The sequence below is a fragment of the Eulemur rufifrons genome, chromosome 24, assembly GCF_041146395.1.
Source record: "Eulemur rufifrons isolate Redbay chromosome 24, OSU_ERuf_1, whole genome shotgun sequence".
Taxonomy (NCBI): domain Eukaryota; kingdom Metazoa; phylum Chordata; class Mammalia; order Primates; family Lemuridae; genus Eulemur; species Eulemur rufifrons.
In genome coordinates, this window is record NC_091006.1 from 19696075 (window position 1) to 19717291 (window position 21217).

The window sequence follows — 21217 nt, forward strand, 5'->3', positions numbered from 1 at the left end:
TTTAAACAGAAAACATCTGGGAGGGTGCAGTGTTTTCTCTCAGAAGGCTATGTCTGTGTTTCAAAGACAGTGCAGCAAACTTCTTAGCCGTTAGCTGCTTAATCTTTCTATGTCTGAACTGGTTTCCTCTGATCAACACCCCCTCCCACACCCACCCCAATCCCCTGTCATCTGGCCCTTGCTTTACAGCCTGGTCAAATCCCATTTCCTTCAAGAGAAGCTCACCTCGAGATCACTCCCCTCCTATAGCACGTTACATATCACCATCTCCCAAAACATTCACTCGTCATGCTAGTTATATATAAATTCATATTCTTTGCTTAATTGTGAACCACAGAAAGGGATGAAGCATGTTTTCTTCCCTTTAATCCTGTAATGCAGTGTTTTTCATACAACATACGTGCTACAAATGCTTGCTGAATGGCTGACTTCCCTGCAGGGGAAGATGGCAGAATCTGAGAAAGGGCAATAGAGGGGTGTTCTTTCTCCCCTGTGCTAACATGGATGTGAATTCCTAAGGTCTTCTCAGGTGGGAAGGGAACCACGCGGCAGGCCACTGATCTCCAGTGGAAGTAGAGTTTGAGGATAGGCTAAGAATCTGTTAGGGAAATGAACAGACTCCTAGCAGAACGCTCAGCTTCTATTTCTAGCTCTGCTTGAAATCTCCCATGAAAAGCACTTCATAATCTTTGCATAGTTTGGTACCTGTATTAGAAAATCCTTTTATGTGAGATTTTGAAAGTCTCTGATTTTCCTACCTCACCAGGATAATGCAAAGAAAGAGCTCAGATGGGAGTCAGAGAGACACAGGTTTGATATGATTATAATACACTCTACTGCATAGGGTTATTGTGGGGATTAAATGAAATAAAAAATAAATGTAAAGCATACTTAGCTAAGGGCCAGGAACTCAATAACCAATGACCACCAATGTCATTCATTCTAGTTATTTTGTAGATGCAAAGTCCAATAGAAACAGAGAGGATGCAAAACTAAAATCTTTAAAATACTCAGACACAGTCTCTATTCCATGGAAAAAAAAAAAAAAAAAAAAAAAAAAAACACCCCAAAAAAGGTGATCCATAACTTTTCTAACCTTGCATTCTTGTATTGAGAGGTGGGTGACTTCCTAAAATGGGGTTAAAAATACGTATATTTAAAGTCATTTAAGATACCTATATAACAATATGGATTATATATAATCTCAGTAGGGTCACTGAGAGAGACATCAACTCCTGAAAACGAATGCTACTTTTCTGCCTTTGCAAGGAAATCTGAACGGGGGTAGGGAGCGGCGGGGGGGAGATACGGGAGACCCATTAAAGCTTCCAGGGCCGAAGAGACAGGCCTAGGCCCAGACCTGCTGCTTGCACATACCTGGCGCTTCTTGTCTGCGGTGGGAGATGACCTGGACCTCACGTGGACAGGGACCGCCAGGACGTCCGAGCGCTCCAACAGGTCCTCGGCTGACATGGACTTCCCAGCCCTCCTGGCTGCAGCCCCCCAGGAGGACGGCTCCCCAGGGGTCCCTTCCACCCTCTGGGTGCCTCTTGGTCCATTAGCTCCACCGAGCAGCTCCCTCGGGGCTTGGGGGTCCCAGCGTCGTCGTTCCCCCAGGCGGCCCCCTGCGAAAGAGCTGCTGCGATCTCGGGGAGCCCGCCGGGTTTCGGTGACTGCGGCGGGCAGGAAGGCAGCCCGCAGCGAGCTCAGGCTGGAGGCTGAGGCGAGGCCGGGGCGCTCGGGCGTCGCGGGGCTGGGCTGCAGGAAGGTACTCTGGGCGCGCTCTCGCAGCCCGGGCTCCTGGAGGCCGCAGCCGGCAGCGGAGGCCGGCCGCTTGCCGGTCTTGCGGTGGACGTAGGCGGCCAGCGCGCTCTGCTGGAACTGCTTGAGCTCGGCCCCCGACAGGCCGAGCGCCGCGCAGGCCCTGCCGTCGCGCTCGAAGACGCGGCGCCGGTCGGCCACGGCGTTCTCCGGGAAGCACGGCCCCTTCCTCTGTAGGCCCGGGGGTGCCGGCTCGGCCTCTTCCGAGACCCCCACCTCGTTCATCTTCTCGGGCTCAGAGTAGGAGCGCTTCTTCTGCTCGGGGGTCAGGCGCCGGCGCGCCCCTCTCCGGGAGGCGGAGGGCACGGGCCTGGCCAGGCCGCCCGCAGCCGGGCTCACGCTGTGCCGCTCCCGCGGCGTGTGCGGGGAGGCCGAGGCCGGTGCCTCTGGGCTCCGCAGCCCCACGTGGGCCGAGGATGGCCGAGGCCGCCAGGGCCTTGATGCTGCGGGCGCTCCCAGCTCCAGGTCTCGGCGTCGAAAGGAGGTGGCCCCCAAGACGCGGGACTGCGCGTCCTTGATGCTGTTCCGGTAGGCGCGGCTGAAGGGGGCATCCTGCAGGGGCGACTCAGGCGTGCCAGGCCTGTCGTCAGGCCACTCGGCCTCCTCCTCGGCCTCGCTGAAGAGCTGAAAGGTGCTCTGGCTGCGGAGGAGGCGAGTGTCTGGCCTTCGCGGCTCACTGCCTCGGAGTGGGGCACCAAAGCCACCGTCCACAGCCCTCCTCCGCTGCTGGCCGCATGGCTGCCAGGAAACCTCTTCCAAGTTTGGCTCCCCATTTTTGAAGTGCTGTTCCCCATTGTCTAGGGGTTCAGCTGACTCGGAGAAACGGATATTGGCTTTTGTCTCCTCCAAATCATTTCCAGAAATTTTGGAAGTTGGGGCTGTCCTGTTGGGCCTATAGTTCTGGCTGTAACTGGAGCTGCCCACACTTGGGGGTCTCTGGCTCCCTTGCTCCCGCTGCTCGATCTTGGAAACCTTCTCCAGCACGGAGCAGTGGGGCTTCCTGTTCTGAAAGCCCTGCAGAGCCGGGGCGCTGCCGGAGCTGAGGCCCCTCCAGCCCAGACTGGATGTCTGCTGGTGTGGTGGTGGGGTGGACGGTTCTTCATACCTTGGGTCTAAACTGTGGAAAGAGGTCGAGGCACTGGCTCTCCCCTCCGGGGCTGGGTAGGAAACCAGCCGGTCCAGATGGCTCCTGTGGTCAGGAATGGCTTTCCTTCCAGGGTCCCCAGACTTGGTGTTGACTGCACAGGTGGGCCTGCCCCCAGTGTAACCTTCCTGGGCTCTCCCTCCTAGCTCCAGGCTGCTCTGCCGCCTCAGACTCTCGGGAATGTTCTGGAGAGATGAGAAGGCTGACTTGGTCTTGCCAAAGTAGCTTGACAGGCTCTGGCCTAGGCCTTCTCTCTCTAGCCTCCGTGGGAGGTTGGCATTGTGGTCTTCCTGGAAAGCATCCTCGCAGGGCTCTGAGAGCCTGGAAGATCTCTTGTCTTCACCCATTTGCCAGGCCTGAGCCTGAGGGGATGTGAGGCAGTGGTGATTAGAACACGGTTTGTTGCTGTGGGTGCTCTTTCTCTCACTGGGATGTGGGGTGTTGCCTTGGGGAGGTGTGAGATGTCTCTTCAGGGAGGTAGCCTCCTCATTTTCAGGCACTGAAGAAAAATGAACTTTGGAGGGGACACACTTGGCTGTAGTTCCTGGTTTCCTCTCCACTGGGGACAGTAAGTCATGTTCTAGGGGCTGGCAGAAGGCAAACCCAGGCCTGCTAGATCCATTTTGGTTCCCGTTCTCATCGAAGGCAGCCATCTTGTTGCAAGCTCCCTGAGGGGCTATATATCCACTCTCCTTGGCCAGGGCAGGATAGACCGTCCCGTTACTACTCACGGAAGGCTGAGGCACCTGGGCAAAGTGTGGCTCCAGGGAAGGTACAGGGTAGATGCCAGTTGGCAGCAGAGGTTGGCCAGGTTGGGCCTTCTGGGTATAATTATGCTTGGGCTTCACTGGGGGGCTGCTCTCTGGACTGCTCTCTGGTACAGTATGCAGCTGTTCCTCCATGAATGGAGATTTCAGGGAGCCTGAAGAGTTTCCCTGAGGCCGGCAGAAGCGTTTGTGATCAAGGCTAGACCAGGAGCTGGGCCGCTCGCGGTGCCGAAAGGCTGCGTAACTGTCACTCCGAGCTGGAGGCAAGGGTGCACCCACTTTAGGAGGCAGGTTGTCAGTGGCAGTCTCCAGGGAACTGGGGCACTGCTGGCTCCAGGATGGCGGTGGCACTCCCTTGCCCCGAGGAACATTATACCATTTATCGTAGCCCTGCCCACCTGCTGATGCTTGGGCCTCCCTGCCTGGAAGAAGCAGGGCTGAAGAGTTCACCTCATACTCTGCCGAGACTCCCCTCCTGGTGTCGTAGACCGTCTTGACATAGCGGATGTCTGCCTGCCTCATCCCTTCTAGCAGGCCACCTCGAGCAGAAATAGTGTCCATGGAGCCTGAATGTTCCCGGCCAGAGATGCCAGGGGGTGGATACTCTAGAATGCTAGAACTGGTGGAGAAAGAGCTGTAAGCAGAGTCTCTCTTGTTATGGAAGTGGCTGAGCTGGTCAATGCTGCTGGTGGACTTGGCGGGGGAAAGAAGATGGCAGGGTGGGTAGGCCCCGCTGGGCTCCAGGCTCTCCATGCTCCCCTGGGAGCTGCACTGGTCAGGGCTCCGCCTTAGATAAGCATGGCCATAACTGGAGAGGTCACTTGTAGAGGAGCTGGAAGGAAGGGAGACAGAGCAGTCAGCACCACTGAGCTAGTATTGTTTAGCAGGCGTGCGGGCACAGGACCCAGCTTATAAACGTGCTCTTGTGCAAGATGTTTCTTTTTTGGAAGAGTGGGTAAAAAGAACCATATTTGGGCCTTACTCAGCCTCCCTGTAAGTCATCACTAGAGTAACTGCCCAACACTCTAACCTATGTGCCTCTAATTAATCACAGGCTTGCAAGAAGAGGAACGGGGAGGACAGAGGAAGTCATGTGGCCTTTGGGCAAGGCAGCACACTGATGTGATTTGCTACATGCTAGAAATGACATTCCACATGTGCCAAGAAATGAGAGAGGAGAGGAGGAAAGAAGACCAGAAGAGGAGGAAGAGTGAGACTGAGATTCTGTGTCTGTTGGGGATGTTTGTGGGAAGAGGAGAAAAGCTTAGTAAGAGAATAGGCACATGAACGGGTGAGGGAGATTGTGTGTGCACATGTATATGTTTTTGGTTTATCTCTTTCCTTTTTACGGAATTGAAGGCTGCACCCTGGCAATCTTCCTGGAATCTCAACTGTACTGGAGACAGTTTGTTTGTGGTAAGAGAGCTAAACACAAAACTAAATGAGCGAAATAGAGAAACTGGAAAGAGAGAGGGAGAAGGAAGCTTTATAAGAAGTCTTAATCATGGGGGCTTTTAGGTGCCAGGATTCCATCACCTATGGACAACTTCCCAAAGCCCAAGCAAAGCCTCCTTGTACGTTTAAGAGGATAACACCTTCTCATTTATAAGCTCCTCCAGGTGGTTTTCAGAGCCTGGCTAGAAAAGGGGGAAGACTTCCTCAATCCTAGCAATGCATACCCCAGAAATTTGCCTCAAAGCAAAATTACTTAAAATTAGCTTTAATTATAAACTCAAAATATACTTCAAAAAAGAACTCTTAAAACTCAACAAAATAAGCCAAAGACATTAACAGACACCCCACTAAAGAAGATATACAGACAGCAAATAAGCACATGAAAAGATCGTCATAAGTCATTAGTCAATTACAAACTAAAACAAGCTACCACTACACACCTATCAGAATGGCCACCGTGCAGAACACTGACAACACCAAGTGCTGGTGAGGATGTGGAGCAACAGGAACTCTCATTTATTGCAGGCGGTAATGCAAAATGGTACAGCCACTTTAAAAAGACAGTTTGGCAGTTTTTTACAAAACCAAACATACTCTTACCATATGATCCAGTGATCACACCCCTTGGTTATTTACCCAGAGGAGCTAAAAACTTATGTCTACACAAAAACCTGCACATGGGTGTTTACAGCAGTTTTATTCATCGTTGTCAAAACATGAGAGCAACCAAGATGTCCTGCAGCAGGTGAATAAACAAACTGTGGTATATCTAGACAATGGCATACCATTCAGCACTAAAAAGAAATGAACTATCAAGCCATGAAAAGACATGGAGGAGACTTAGATGCACATTACTAAGTGAAAGAGGCCACTCTAAAAAGGCTACGTACTGTACAATTCCAACTATATGACACTTTGGAAAAGACAAAACTATGGAGACAATAGAAAGATCAGTGGTTGCTAGGGCTTAGGGGGAGGGAGAGATGAATAGGTGGAGCACAGAGGATTTTTAGGGCAGTGAAACTACTGTGTATGATACTATAATGGTGGACACACATCATTGTAAATTTGTCCAAACCCACAGAATGCACAACAGTGAACCCTGATGTAAAGTACGGACTTTGGGTAATTATGATGTGCCAATGCTGGTTCATCAGTTGTCACAAATGTACCCTCTGGTGGGGGATGCTCATAATGGGGAAGCTGTGCATATTGGGGGACAGGGAATGTATGGGAAGTCTCTGGACCTTCTGTTCAATTTTTCTGTAAACCTAAAACTTCTCTAAAAAACGAAGTGTTTCTCTCTACGTGTGTGTGTGTGTGTGTGTGTGTGTGTGTGTGTATGGGGGGACTATATTGGAAAGAATAAGCGGTTCAAAAGTCAAACAGCAATCTTGATATTTCAAATGTTTATGATTCACTGTTCTCTAAAGAAGGGTAAATCACTAAGAGTTCTTGCCTAAGATTTTCCATTTTTAAATGAATAGGCTTTTAAGCACTATTAAAATTCATGGAGCTATTGTCACGTCTCTAGACTCACATAAGGAAATGCGGTGTCTCATTGGTCAAGTACGTGGTAATGCGTTAGGGCTGCAGCATCTACAGAGGATGCCAAGAGACTCCAAGGACTATATTCTGCGTCAAAACTTGTGTTGGGATTTGAGGAAAAGACGACTACATTTTCAGCAACTCACCTCAAGAATATAATTTTTCTCTATCAGAGAAAGTCCACTTATTGAATAGAGCCTCCTACTTTATAAGGGACAGGTAATTCAAGGGAGAAAGGAAGGGAAGAGCTCCCAAGCCAGCCTGATCAGAGAAACCAGACCTGGCACTCAAAGGCATGACATAGGTCACATTTTTTCCTCTAAATAAAGGGGTTGAGTTAAAAAGTACTAGACAGACTAGCTGAGGGTAATCTCATGTGACTTTGCTGCTTTTTCAGGGCTAATACTTCCAGGGAAATGGACGCAGTAGATCCCACATGGGCTGTTTCACTCACCAATTAATTTTACGCAGGTAGTAAACACTGCTTAATCCTCCTCTCAACTGCTGAGAATTTTAGCAGTCTTTCACTGAGAGGATAATTCAAACCTAACCTAGGACACACTCACACAAAAAAACTAATGATTAACTGAAACACTTTTGAGTGGGGAAAATGTCATCACCAACATATCTCTAGCCAGACCGATGCAAGGATATGGTGGGTTCCCTCCTGTAGCAAAACTCAGGAGAAAGCATGATGTGAGGCCTTTGTCAGGTGCTCTCCTCCTACCCGGGGAGGGCTCGGTCCTTTCAGAATTCCCATTCCCAAGCTGCCTGCTGAGGAACATTGGCTGTGATATCACTCTCTAGGAGCAAGTTCTTCTACCTCTGCCTGGAAATATTCCTTTTGATTACCACCTCTGCCATTCCTGCTTCCACGATGGCACTTTCTTTTCTTTTCTTTCTTTTTTTTTGACACAGGGTCTTACTTTGTTGCTGGGCATGAGGGCAGTGGCATGATCACAGGTCACTGCAACCTCAAACTCCTGGGCTCTCAAGCGATCCTCCTGCCTCAGCCTCCCGAGTAGCTGGGGCTACAGGTGCGCACCACCACATGTGGCTTATTTTTCTATATCTTGTAGAGATGGGGTCTCCTTATGTTGCTTAGGCTTAAGATGGTGCTGTTAATGATGGGTAAGAACAACTCAGAAAAACAGTCCCAGCCCACACAAAGGCAACCTTCCTATCAAGAGGATCGCCTCCAGAGCGGGTCAAGGTTCTTACCACAGCCTGGCTACCTCTCAACCTCATTTTCTATTGCTCTCCTTCCTGCTCACCGCACTCCAGCAAGATGGCCTCCTTATTGTGACTCAAGCCTGTGAAATATATTCCTACCTCAGGGCCTTGGTACTTCCTGCCTCCGCCCCCGGAATGCTCTTCACCTGGCTCACTTTCTTCTTTATTCAAATCTCTGCTTCAAAGATGACTTCCTGGAACTAACTAAAGAGCATCTCTTCTTTTTTCTAGTCCCTGTCACTCTGCTTTATGTTCTTTGTAGCACTTACCACTACCTGACATTGCATCAGACCCCTCTGGTTATATGAGACTTCAACTGCATCTATAATGTTTAAGGAACTGAAGCACATATAAAATGTCTGTTAATAATTTTACTCTATTTTGTGTGTTTAAAAGTATTGTCAAATACTTAAAACATAGTAAAGAATACAAAACAAGTTTATAAAAATATTTCCTACAGTGTACTCACAGAATGAAATCATTCAGATAAAAAGATACCATTTTGACTAAAGCAGAAAGGACACGTAAGTATTAAAGGAAGAGGAATGTCAGCCTTTCTATTAATAACACAGCATCCGATGTGTAACAGAGAAATGTCTGGCTGAGAACTGGTGGGCCCCAGAAACATCTCAGCTGGCCAGCCAGTGCTCCAGATAATTCTGCCCTCAAGTTGACCTGGCCCCAGACGTGAAGATGGCTCGTATGTACATTGGGCATTTTAAGAGGACGAGGAAAGTAGTGGGTAGAGATTTAATATTTGGGGTGAGCGTGAGAAACTCTTCTCAAAACAGAGAAGAAAGCTTTCTTTTCTGGGAACGTGGCGTTAGAAAGAAACTCCCAATCTCAGCTACAGCCACTTACCTGGAATGGTAGCTTTGGTGCCAAGCAGGGCCAATCGTGCCCTGAGATATCTGCATCATGCTGGCATCGGGTTGGTTCTCCCCAGGTTTGGTCGTGTGCCACGAGTGGGGGCGGCCTGCGGGGTCACTGCGCCTGGGGAGACATAGGAGAGGGGACGCCCTCAACATTAGCGGCATTCTCAGCTGACGCGACTTGTGGATTTGGAAGCAGAGACTGCTGCATCCTCAGCGATTGAAAAGCAACCAAGTAAATACCGGAAAGAAGATTTTACTGCTTCTCTGAATACTCACTGATATTCTTTGCTTAATTTTTTTAAAAGTTTTACTTATGTGACATAATTTCAGACTTACACAGAAAAGTTGCAAAATTAGTATAAAGAATTCCCACATAAACTTCGCCTAGATCCTACATGTTAACATTTTCTTCTTTATTAACGTTAGACCTCTACCTCTCCATATATAAAAACACAAGCTCCAATTCCATCTCACTTCCCAAGGGACTTTGTGTGAATATATGGTAAAAAGCTTTCTGGGACTTTTGAAGTCTTCTGTCATACCCTGACGCTGGATAAATGATACTATTAATATTATTTTAATTTCTTGGAAGAATTACATAACAATTAACAGCTCCCCCAGTGTGACCACTGCTCTGAGCTATGTAGTCTAGGGAACAAGGTGCTCTCCAGAATAGTTTCTCATTTTGCAAGTCAGTGGCGTCAGCTTTTAAACATCCTTCCCTTACAACACAAAGAACTGACAAAGCCGAAGGGAAAATGTGGGTATCTTTCGGCCTGTCATACGGAAGCATGAATTTGGTAGGAAGACTGCACTACTCCAGAAAGTCAGAGTCAGAAGAGCGTTGCTGTGCTTTATTTTTGGCAAAAGAGTGAGGTGATCTATTAGGCATTTCATGCTGAAAACTCTTGAACTGTAAGACTGTAGGAGAATTTTATGCAGTTTAGAAACACTTTTATGGGCCCAGGAATTACTTTGATATGGTAGAGATAATAGGTGTAAGTTATTCCAACTCATTGTACTTGGTCTTATGGCTAAAAACCCACCTATCCCTTTTCTGGGAAAAAAAAATACATTAACTTTTATAATATAAATGAAAAATAATTCCCCTGAAGCCCATAAAATTTCATGCTTTAAGCACATCAGAATAATATTAATACTAGACCAAGTGTCAGGAGACTTGGGTTCCTGCCCCTCCCCCTAAACCTTTGCTCATCTAAAAAGTGAAGACATTAATCAAAGAGGCTGATTTTAACCTGAAATAACTTTTAAAATGTGTAAGAGAGACATTAAAGAGCGTCTCAAAACAGATGATTTCCAAAAAATAGATGTATTTCAACTCCTTGAAGAGAGACTGAGGGGACAGGAAAATGGTCTTGTGCAAAGCTAGGGAAATAGGTGCACAAGATTTTTTATAGTCAGTCAACAAATATTTATTGAATTGAGGGAGTTAGTCAGGTGGTCTAATCCCTGGGTTGCTAGTGGGAAAAGAAAAGAACTTTTATCTGAGGAATGCAACTCCTTTTACATTATAAAATGAGAGAGCAATCGCATCCTACTCCCTCCTTTGAGCTATGTGTTCATCTCTTGACACTGCTTGCTATTGCCACAAGTAGCTATAAATTAACCTAATAAATGCTGCAACCGGTTACTATAACCCACACCCTGTAGCTTAACAATGTATAGCCCAGCACTACTGAAAGTTATTCCTGTAAGCCAGTGAGAATGCCTGACACACAACTTTGTCTCAGCCCACTCCCTGTGCCCCCTTTTTGCCTTTAAAAACTTGCTTGTGACAAAGGCCAAATGGAGCTCATATCCAAAGTCACTTGGGTCTGAGACTTCCGGGCAGCTATCCTCTCTGGCTCAAGTAAAGGCTTTAAATCATATTTTCTGCTTCAATTTCTTCCTAGTCGACACTAGACAGGCCAGGAAAAGGGAGAAAAATTTAGATCTCTTGAGACGGAGAGCGGTTAGAAGGAATCAACTCTGAGATAATACAAGCCTGGATTCTACTCCAGTTTTTAAAAAAGATTCTACCGGCTTTTAGCTTTTGGATTTTAGGTGAGTTTTGTAACTACTCTGAGTTTCCTCATCTATAAAAGGCAGATTATAACAGAACCTATTTGCAGGGTTTTTGTAAAAATGAGCTAATGTGCCCGGCACACAGTAGGCACTCAATAAATGCTAAATGTTATTATCATCAGTCATTCATTATTAATGAACTGACAGAGTAGAGAGGCTGGGGAGACAAGCCTGTCAGAGATCCCTAAAAGGAAGGGCAGAAAAGGGGAGAGAGAGGCTGGGGGTGAGTGTCGCGGCAGCCAATGGCCAGGAGCAGCCGGCGTGACGGAGCTGCCCAGCTCGGAGCTCCTGGCAAGGAGTGGAGAGTTAGCACTTACAGCACCCGAGACTCACGGTGGTCCTGGCCTGTGGGACCCTGGCCACAGTGGGGACACAGGGAGCCACCAGGGCAGTGGCTGTGACCTGGAGTCAGGAGGATAACCACAGGCCAAAAGGAAACAGACCTGGCCTGCCTGGAAATGACAAGAGAACTCAAGGAAGCAGCAGCACAGCCTCGGGCTGAGGAGAGGAAGTAGGATGCAAAGTCAAGAGATCAACTACAGATGTTGGAAGATCACAGCCTGTTAGGCTTCTGGTCCCCCTGCCTCTCTAATCCCTGTCACAGGCCCCGCATAACCACGGAACCTCTAGAGTCACCACTGCCCCGAAGTTGAACCGTTTTTCTCAGAGGGGTAGTCAGGGATCCTGAGGGCAAAGCTCAGTATCTTAGCAGTTCAGCATTCTTGCTGCTAGTCCTACTCTGATCTTGGATATCGAACTGCCCAGAAACTAGGCTGCTGCATCTTTCACCAGTTCCTTGAAGCTGGGCTGCCCGCCTTGAACGTCAGTTCCTCACTGACTTAGCTCCTGGTGTGTCACCCTGCTCCATCCAGTGATTAGACATCCTTCCTCGTGCTCCACGCCATCCGGGGGCTGGCCCACATGACACAGCCAGTCACACATTTCAGGTACCCAACAGATGTTACTGGTTAATCACACAGCAAAAGCCCAGCCCTCAATGAAGAAATAGTCTCTTTTGCATGAGGCACCTAGAAGCATTTCACATGCACATCATTTTGGACCCAAATGGGCTCAAAATACATTAGGAGAAAGAACAAACTGTCATCTTCCCACCACATTTTCTAGCTCCCTAGGGAAGGAGCTGGCAGGACCGCTCAAGGGTAGGATGTTCGCCCTGGGACGAGGTGCTGGCCTTGAGGCCGATGGATGCCAGTGAAGAGTGTCCTCAACCCAGCACCACCCTCACACTCAGGGTGGCTCTTTGGCGGCTTCAGCCAACGTTATCTGTCCACACGTAGCTAAAGAGACTGGTGCCGAGAAGCTTTTCCCGCCCAAAGGCAATAGGCCCTGGTAAATTCCACAGGCTCCACAGAAAGAAGACCCCTCCTTCCTGTCAAGGAGATGAGGCATGAGATGATGTTTACCAGGAACTTCAGGGGTTTCAGAGAAGCCGTCTGGTTTGAAATCCTACGGGAGACAGGATGTACCCTGAAGAGCAATACTTAACATCGGTCGGCACAACTCCTTCATAAACGATCGGACTCCTGACTGGAAGTTCTGAATCAGACTTCGAAGTATAAAAAGAGTCTGTGCATCCGATGAAGACAAGACAAACGGAGTGGCTTCATCTGCATCAAGTGAAGAAAATTTCCCTTTATGCTTTAAAGACAGTAGCAAAACCTCCCTCTAAACCTAAGCTATCCAGACCACTCCTCAGTTTCCTTCCTACTGATTTATGGGGACATTCATGGAGACTTTCTATGTACCAGCCATGATGCTAGCCCTGGGAACACAAAGAGGAATAAAGTATCACTAGACCCACGTAATTCGTGGCATAGAAGGGACAGCCGGGTAAACCACTGTAATACTCTGTCTCTGTGATGGGTTCCATGACGGAGGCCTGTCCAAGGTGCCTGGTGGACACAGGAAGGAGTCACTAACACTGCCAGGTTAGGGCAAGAGGGCTTCAGTTTTAACTAAGCCATGAAAGATTTCCCCAGATGGGAGGGAGTGGGAAAAGAGAGGGAGGGGCATCCAGCTAGAAGGAATAGCATGGCGAAGGCATGGAAATGTGCAAGAACGTGATACAAGCCATGCGACGCAGCTGGAGAGGGTATGATGAGTGTGGGGAAGAGGAGAGGAAGGTGAAGGGACACGAGGGGCCAAGTTGTAAAAGCCTCACCAGTGTCCTACGGCATTGGAAGCCCAAGAACCTTAGCCAGGGAAAGCATGTTGGAATCTGAGTTTCAGGAAGCAGTTGCCAATAATGAGGGGAATAAATCTGAGAAAGGCAAGATTGGAGACTATTACTAGCCAGGGTAAGAGACAGTGAGGGCCTGGCACCAAGGCAGTGGCAGTGAACTTGAAGAGGTGACACATCTTAAAGCTACTGATGTGGCAGAATCCACAGTGTCGGCAACCACTTGGATGGAGGTGATGAAGGAGGGAGTAGAGGCAAGGAGGGAGGATGGGGATTCCCAGCTTGAACGAGAATGGTAGTACCAGTGACCCGTGTGAAGAACTATTCGAGGGAGGGGTGGAGTGGGGAGAGAGAGGCAGGAACGAGAGTGGCAGACGCCGCAGGCTCTCTCTGGGGCCTCCCGACGTGCAGTGCCCGTGCAATTTCAGGGGAGGGGTGTGGCAGGCAGCAGATAGGAGCCTGCAGTCTGGGCTGCACACAGACACTTAGGAGTTACAAAACACATGGCCTTTCAGAGAAGAGAAGTTGGTCGGGGAGAACGCACTGGGGGCGAAGGAAGTAGTTTAAGGATGGGTCTCCGAGAACTATCACAATTTAGGGGAGAGGGAGCCTGGGAGAAAGCCCAAGAGGTGCTTTCAGAGAAGTAGGAGGAAAACAAGGAGAGTACAGGAGTTGCGCAGAACCCCAGTGGGAGAAGGAGCAGGGAGCAGGGATCGCAACCACTCCAGCCGTATGGAGGATGGTTGATGAGGGTGGACTCAGGGCCACTGGATTTGGCAACTAGCAGATCTCCGCAATGGCACAATGGGAGCAGAAGCCTGGCGACGGTGGGTGAAAGACGAATGAAAGATAAGCCGGGGACAGCAGAGGTGGGCAGATAATTCTTTCAGAGACTTGGTTCTAAAGGGGAGAAGGAGGGTGGTAGCTAGAAGACTAGAGAGGGCCAAGGAGTGAAAAGGTTTTGTTCCTGCTATTTGTGTTTTAAATATTGAGAAGTTTAAGTGAGCTTCTATGAGGCAGAGAGTGCGCACATGCCCCGCTGAAGACACAGGACACAGGAGGATGCCACTCCTTTAAAGATTCAGGAGGAAGACCAAATGAAATAATTTCTACAGGAAAGCTAAAATAAGTGCTTTAGAAAGTAAGCCCGAGACTCACAATGCCAAGACAGGAAACTCAATACGGGGAGCTTGTTCCTTGGAGGAGACTGGGGAGGTGACTATTTATTTGAGCTGGCGAGAGCACTGGGTTTCAGCACAGGCCTAACAGCGGAAGAACAGGATGATTTTGAAACAAACAAGCAAATCAGGTCTTAAAACAACTTTCTTTTAGATGCAGAACATATGTTGGGAGAAGGCTTCAGAGATACATCTTTGTTTTATTAGATTCTTCCGTACTGTACATATAGGAGTTAAGTGAGGAAAAAGAAGAATGGGAAAAAATGACCAAAAATAGCCCACCAAATCTCATACCTTGCTGATGGGAGTGTCAATCAGTACAATCTGAATGAAGAGCAGTTTGGCAACATCTAGCAACAAATTTTAAAAATAACTTATCTATCAAAGGATTGAAAAACAATCTAAATGCCCGTCAACAGCAGACTAGTTAAGTCAGTGTGGTACATCCATATACTGGAACGCTGTGTGGCTACTAAAAAGAAGGGAAAGCTAGGTGTGGTAGCTCACACCTGTAATCCCAGCACTTTGGAAGGCCAAGGCGGAAGGATCACTTGAGGCCAGGAGTTTGAGACCAGCCTGGGCAACACAGTTAGACCCTGTGTCTACAAAAAATAAGAAAAAATAGCTGGGCATGGTGATGTGCACCTGTAGGTTGAGCCAGTAGGCTTGCTTTAGCCCAGGAGTTTGAGGCTGCAGTGAGCTACGATGGTGCCACTGCACTTCAGCCTGGGTGATAGAGCAAGACCCTGTCTCAAAAAAAAAAAATAAATAAATAAATAAAATCATTAAATTATGTAAATTACATAAACAAAAAGAATAGAGTAGCTCTATATATATTGATATGAAATATCTCTAAGAAATATACTGTTAAGTGAGAATAGTAAGATGCAGAATTATATGTACTATATGCTACAGTATGTGAGGGAAAACATACATAATCACATATATAAAAAGTATTTCTGAAAGATACTTAAACTAGAAACAGTGACGGCCTCTGGGGAAGAAAACTTCACTATATTTTATTTTGTAGCTTTCAAATTTTGTACCATGTGTGGGTATTACCTATTGAAAACCGAAGTGTTTTAAAAACAGCCCCCCATTTTGAAAATATAATTCATCAGATCTTGAGATAACCGAAAAGTCAAACAGCTGTTTACTGACTTTTTCAATGATGCAAAAAATTTAATAAGCATTCCTACAGAGCACAGCCTGCTTTTACATTTTGGGATCACTTTGATCTTTAAGATAAGGAAATATTTTCCTAAAGCACATTACATCATGAACATATCAATAAGAGTCAGAAGACGATTTAATTTTAAAATTCAGCAAACTAAGTTTTGTGTGTGGGTGTTATTCAAACAAAGTCCTTTTGTTGCATTCCTAACCACAAACAAGGAAGCTTAACTGCGTGGGATGGGTAGGCTGATGAAACTGGAATTAGCAAGTGACACGATGTCCTTCTTGTATGATTTTGCCCTAACAGAGAGATTCGGGAATGCAAAACGTGTTTCTGAGAAATCTACAGTAAGTAGTTCAGGTATTTCAAGCAGTATTTACTGACCACCTACTATGTGCCGTCTACCTCTCTATATTATAGTTGGAGCTCTGCAAGGTCATGGGAGGCCTCAAGGAGTTTATAATCTTGTTGGGGAGGCTGAGATGCAAGAAATGGTATTTAAAAAAATCAGCATATTGTTCACTTACTCAAGAAATGTTTGAGGCCGGGCGCGGTGGCTCACGCCTGTAATCCTAGCACTCTGGGAGGCCGAGGTGGGCGGATCGTTTGAGCTCAGGAGTTCGAGACCAGCCTGAGCAAGAGCGAGACCCCATCTCTACTAAAAATAGAAAGAAATTATATGGACAGCTAAAAATATATATAGAAAAAATTAGCCGGGCATGGTGGCGCATGCCTGTAGTCCCAGCTACTCGGGAGGCTGAGACAGGAGGATTGCTTGAGCTCAGGAGTTTGAGGTTGCTGTGAGCTAGGCTGACGCCACGACACTCACTCTAGCCTGGGCAACAGAGTGAGACTCTGTCTCAAAAAAAAAAAAAAAAAATGTTTGAGTGCCCACTGAGTGCCAAGTACCCTTCTGGCCATGTGACCAGTATTTTCTCACTTAACCTTTATATTATCTATGTTACAGGACTATTAGTGAGGAAACGAGGTATGGAAGAGGGAAAAAAACAATGGATCCACCCTCAAAAATGTAGTGAGTAGCACAGCTGATATTAAACTCAGGCATCTGTCTCCAGAGCCTGTGCTCTTAATTTCTAAGCAATGAGCACAATGCAATGAGGTGGGACAGGCAGGGCAGGTGACAGGCAGTAATCAAGTAATCAAATAAAAAAGCAACATATTTCCATATAGTTATAAGGGCCCTGAAGGAAATGAAACTGGGTGAGAGTGTGATGGACCCAGACCTAAATGATGAGAAATAGCCGACCATGTAAAGAGCTGGGAGAAGGATATATAGCACAGAAGGACCAATGAATGCAAAATCCTTGAGGGGGAAACGAGTTTGGGGTTTTTAAAGAACACAACAGAGTGTAGCCAGAGTCTTGTGAGTGCAGAGCAGATGGTATGAAACTTAGACCACACAAACTGGGCCATCTCAGCTTCAGAGGCATTTTTGATACAAGCACCAAAAGCTCACATCAGTGGGGTCTGAAGTTAGCCAAAAGACTTCGTAGTAGAGTGGGACTTCGGATGACCTTGAAGGATTGGTATGTTTTGGATAAATGGAGAAGGTGATAATCATAACTTGGAAAATAAAAAAATCTAAGAGCTAATTTTGTTGTTGAAGCTGTTCTTTGATGAGCTGAGACTTTGCATGGGCTCTTCTGGGTGCACTAACATTATAAAAACCACACCAGTAATCAACTGGATATGAGTCAAATGTGTAAGAATACAAAATATACTCAGACTACCAGCAGCACCACAAAATAAAAATTATCTTTTTTTTTTTTTTTTTTTGAGACAAAGTCTCGCTTTGTTGCCCAGGCTAGAGTGAGTGCCGTGGCGTCAGCCTAGCTCACAGCAACCTGAAACTCCCAGGCTCAAGCAATCCTCCTGCCTCAGCCTCCCAAATAGCTGGGACTACAGGCATGCGCCACCATGCCTGGCTAATTTTTTTTCCATATGTATTTTTTTTAGTTGGCCAGATAATTTCTTTCTATTTTTAGTAGAGACGAGTCTCGCTCTTGCTCAGGCTGGTCTCGAACTCCTGACCTCGAGTGATCCGCCCACCTTGGTCTCCGAGAGTGCTAAGATTACAGGCGTGAGCCACCGCGCCCGGCCCTAGAATTATCTTATTTCTTAATCCACTTACTAATCCATCTACCTGTCAAATACTATAATAGAAGACAAAGTCCATCATAACAAGGTTGTAGTCCAACCCCCCCAAGCCCTCCATAAAAAGAAGAAAAAAAGAAACAAAATACAATACATCAATATAGTCTGTAAATTAGGTCTAAATGAACATTTCAAGGATTTGAATCGAGGGTCTTTATGATATATACTGAACACTGTGCTTAGCTGGGGATAAACCATGGTTTTTTTAAAGGTTCTTTTTGCATGTCACTGCTGTTTTTTCCCCCCGTTTTTCCTCTATTTTTAAATTAGGAAATATTTCAAACATATATAAATGCATTCAGATTAATATAAATACTCATGCACTCATCCCCAAAATTTATAAAATTTGTAGAGTCGTAATATTTTCCCCATATTTGCTTCTGGTTTTCCCCTTCCACACCCATTTCTCTTGCCCCTGCAGCTAACCACTGTAGTTGATTTCTTATGTATCCTTTCCAGTGTTTTGTCATGCAAATACAAGCAAACATGAACATAAAATCTCATTTTGCCCCTTTCACAAAAGGAACTAAATGCTGTGTTTTACCCCTTGTTTTTTGTACTCAGCAATAAATACTGGAAATCATTCTATATTAGTGCTTACAGAGCTTCCTCATACCTTTTTTTCCTTTTAGGTGCCTAGTATTCCATTGTGTGCATATTGTATTATATTTATCTAATCAGAACTTTGGGTAGACACACTTTATGATTTTCAGTCTTTCGCTATTACAAATGATGCTGCAGGGACTAACCATGTCCATATATTGTTTTCTATGTATGTTGACATGTCTATAGAAATTCCTAGAAGTGGAATTGCTGGCTCAAAGAGTAAATGTACTTGCAAGTTTGATAATTATTGCTAAATAACTCCTTTCACATTTTAAAGAGGAAACAAACTCAATATGCATAATTAAATGTCACTGTACAAGTAATTTGGGAGGAGTCCCCAAATTGTTTGTTTATCTTCTTCGGTATAGAAGAAGAACAGATGTTTCATATTTGAACAACAATGCCTTTTTAGGCATTTCCTATTTACAGAAAAAGTATAGGCCCCAAATGCTGATGATAAAAAATACAGCAACTGAAAACTCAAGCTGCACTGAGCTGCACTCATAACATTGTTTCATTCCCAGAATCCAGGTGGAACTCTCTGGAATAAAACTCACTTTTTGTTGAGGTGTTTTTTTTACAGGAGACAGAAAAGCTCTCAAGAATTTTTAAGAGGTTAAAAAAAAAAAAAAAAAAAAAAAAAAAAAGCATCTTCCAAAATATAAAAAAAGTGGTCATTGTCCTTTAACACACTGTTGGCAAAGACATTATTTTTGAGAAATCCTTTAACTCTTTACAGCATCCCTAACCCCTTGTTTCTACGATGATTTCTGGGACCTCAAGCCTACCCCTCAGATTTTTAGATTCACAAAAAATCTAAAAAATATGCTTTTCCAAAGATTTTTATAATTGCCTCACTAATATCTCTGTCTTTACAAAGTGGTTCAGTGGCCAGAAAGGTATGCATTAGGTAAGATAACCTCACAGCTATACACAGTCCCTTTTGGAAAGGAAAGTTCTTTTTAAATGTCACATCCTGATAATATGCCCTGGGGACTTTTGGCTTTGACAACTGAGTCACAAGTAAGTGTGAAGTCTGCTAACGTGCAGACATAAAACTCTAACACCACAAATTGGCATAAAAGATAAATACCCTTTTCTTGTACCTTACTTTACCTCATTCCTCCACACCTGTTCCAACATTCCTTTTACTACTTGTTTATCCCTTTCCATCCCCCATTCCAAAACATATTTTGAAGATTAAGTTTTGTTCATTACTGCACAAAAATATTACTATAAAACAGAGAGACCAGCAATGAGGTGAGTGTCTTTCACTTAGTCACCAGGGATGATTAGGTTGAAATGTTCTTGTTCTCAATATTCTCCTCTTTCTACCCTTCCCCTCAACTCTGATACATACAGAAGAATCAGAATATTCAACTGTCTTTCCACATGTCAACATTTGCATATAAATCATGGCAGAATTTTATGCATACACTATAAGACCTATGATCTGTAATATTAATAGCATCCATCTTTGCCTTTCATTGACTTAGAAACTCAACTACAATAGAATAGCATAGTGTAAATAGAATAACACAAACCCTAATTATCAACAAATAATTTCTGTTTCTCAACTCTCAATTTGGAACCTGGCATTTTATTTCTTGGAGGAAGGAGGGACTGGTTCCTACCAAATTTTTTTTCTTTTCTTTTCTTTTTTTTTTTTTTTAACTTTATCAACTAATTGCTTTTCAGTTATTTCATTTTTTTTATTTCAAAATATTACAGGGGTACAACCTACCAATTTATTTAGACAATAGATATGATTTTAGAATTTTCTTCACTGCTATTTCTCTGTGCCATAGAATATGTTGCTAGAACTTAGATGGGAAAAAAATCACCTCTGTGCAGGTTTGTTGTTATCTTTCACATACAGATACGTGCAGACACCCGCAGACGGGCTCTCATGGATCTCAGAGAGGCTCAGATAGCTTCAGAGACCTAGAAATATCATGGGTGTCCCTGAATTACTACTGCTTTTTGGGGAGAGGATGCCTGGGGGTTTCCCAGAGGACAATGGTTGGCAGAAAAATTGGGAGCAGCTCAGCCAGGCACAGTAAAAGGTGTATAGCTTCTTCCTCTCCCCCGGGGGCTGCAAGATTGAGGGTGGGAGAAGCCGACCCTACTACAGCTGGAAACCACACTCCTTAATGTATAAACCCACAGAAGATTGTCCTTTGAGAGTTTAAAGTCCAAATACCAACCCAAATATTTCCAAATCAAGCTAATTAATTTTTATACAATGCCAAAGAATAAATTAAACTTCATTTGTCAAAACAAATGAAGGGTCGAGTTTTCTGTATGTGTGTATGAGGCAGAAGCCTCACCTTTTGGCCATGCTTTCTTCCAAACACCAGTCCATTAAACAAAAATAAACCACCTCCCAAACCTCTAACACTGAAGAAACTGAATTCTTTTTTGGAGTAAGTCTGATGCATTGTGCTGTTTTTTTCTCCCATCTATTTCACTGTCTGCCTCTTCATTTAAAAGAAGAGGCTACAAATAAGAAATTAATGACAACAAGAAAACAAAGACAAGGGTAGAAAGGATTAATTTTGGTTAAAACATTAAACAAAGGTAAAAAGAAGAATCTCTGTTTTCAAATCACACTAGAAAAGAAATTGCTCATTAAAATAAAGTTTACAAATTTTACTGGAACCTGAATAAAAAGAATAGTGAAAGTTTTAAGGCAGAGCAGATGAAAATGTAGACAACTTTAAGAACACTTGCTCCAGCTCCTCAATTTCTACCTACCAATATTTCCACAATAAATCTTATAATAGGGAGGCGTTTAACCACCACCGCAGCTCACACAGAACCTGACACTTGGGGAAAATATAATAAAACTCAGAAGAATGCTCTCTTATTCACTTTCAGATGAAAGAATGCCAAATAAAACTTGAAAAACCAGCCCTGTAATCTCTCTCTCTATATATGAGTATACTAATAT

General features: G+C 45.2%; 1 protein-coding gene across 1 annotated transcript in view; it reads right to left on the minus strand.

The window, feature by feature from the left end:
• Positions 1-21217, minus strand: part of SHROOM3 (shroom family member 3) — a 257573-nt gene that overhangs the window by 29783 nt on the left and 206573 nt on the right. The window contains exons 4-5 of the mRNA XM_069457735.1: positions 8830-8961; positions 1378-4564 (exon numbers count right to left, since the gene is read on the minus strand). Coding sequence (XP_069313836.1) covers positions 1378-4564; positions 8830-8961 — 3319 coding nt within the window. The remainder of the gene's footprint in view (positions 1-1377; positions 4565-8829; positions 8962-21217) is intronic.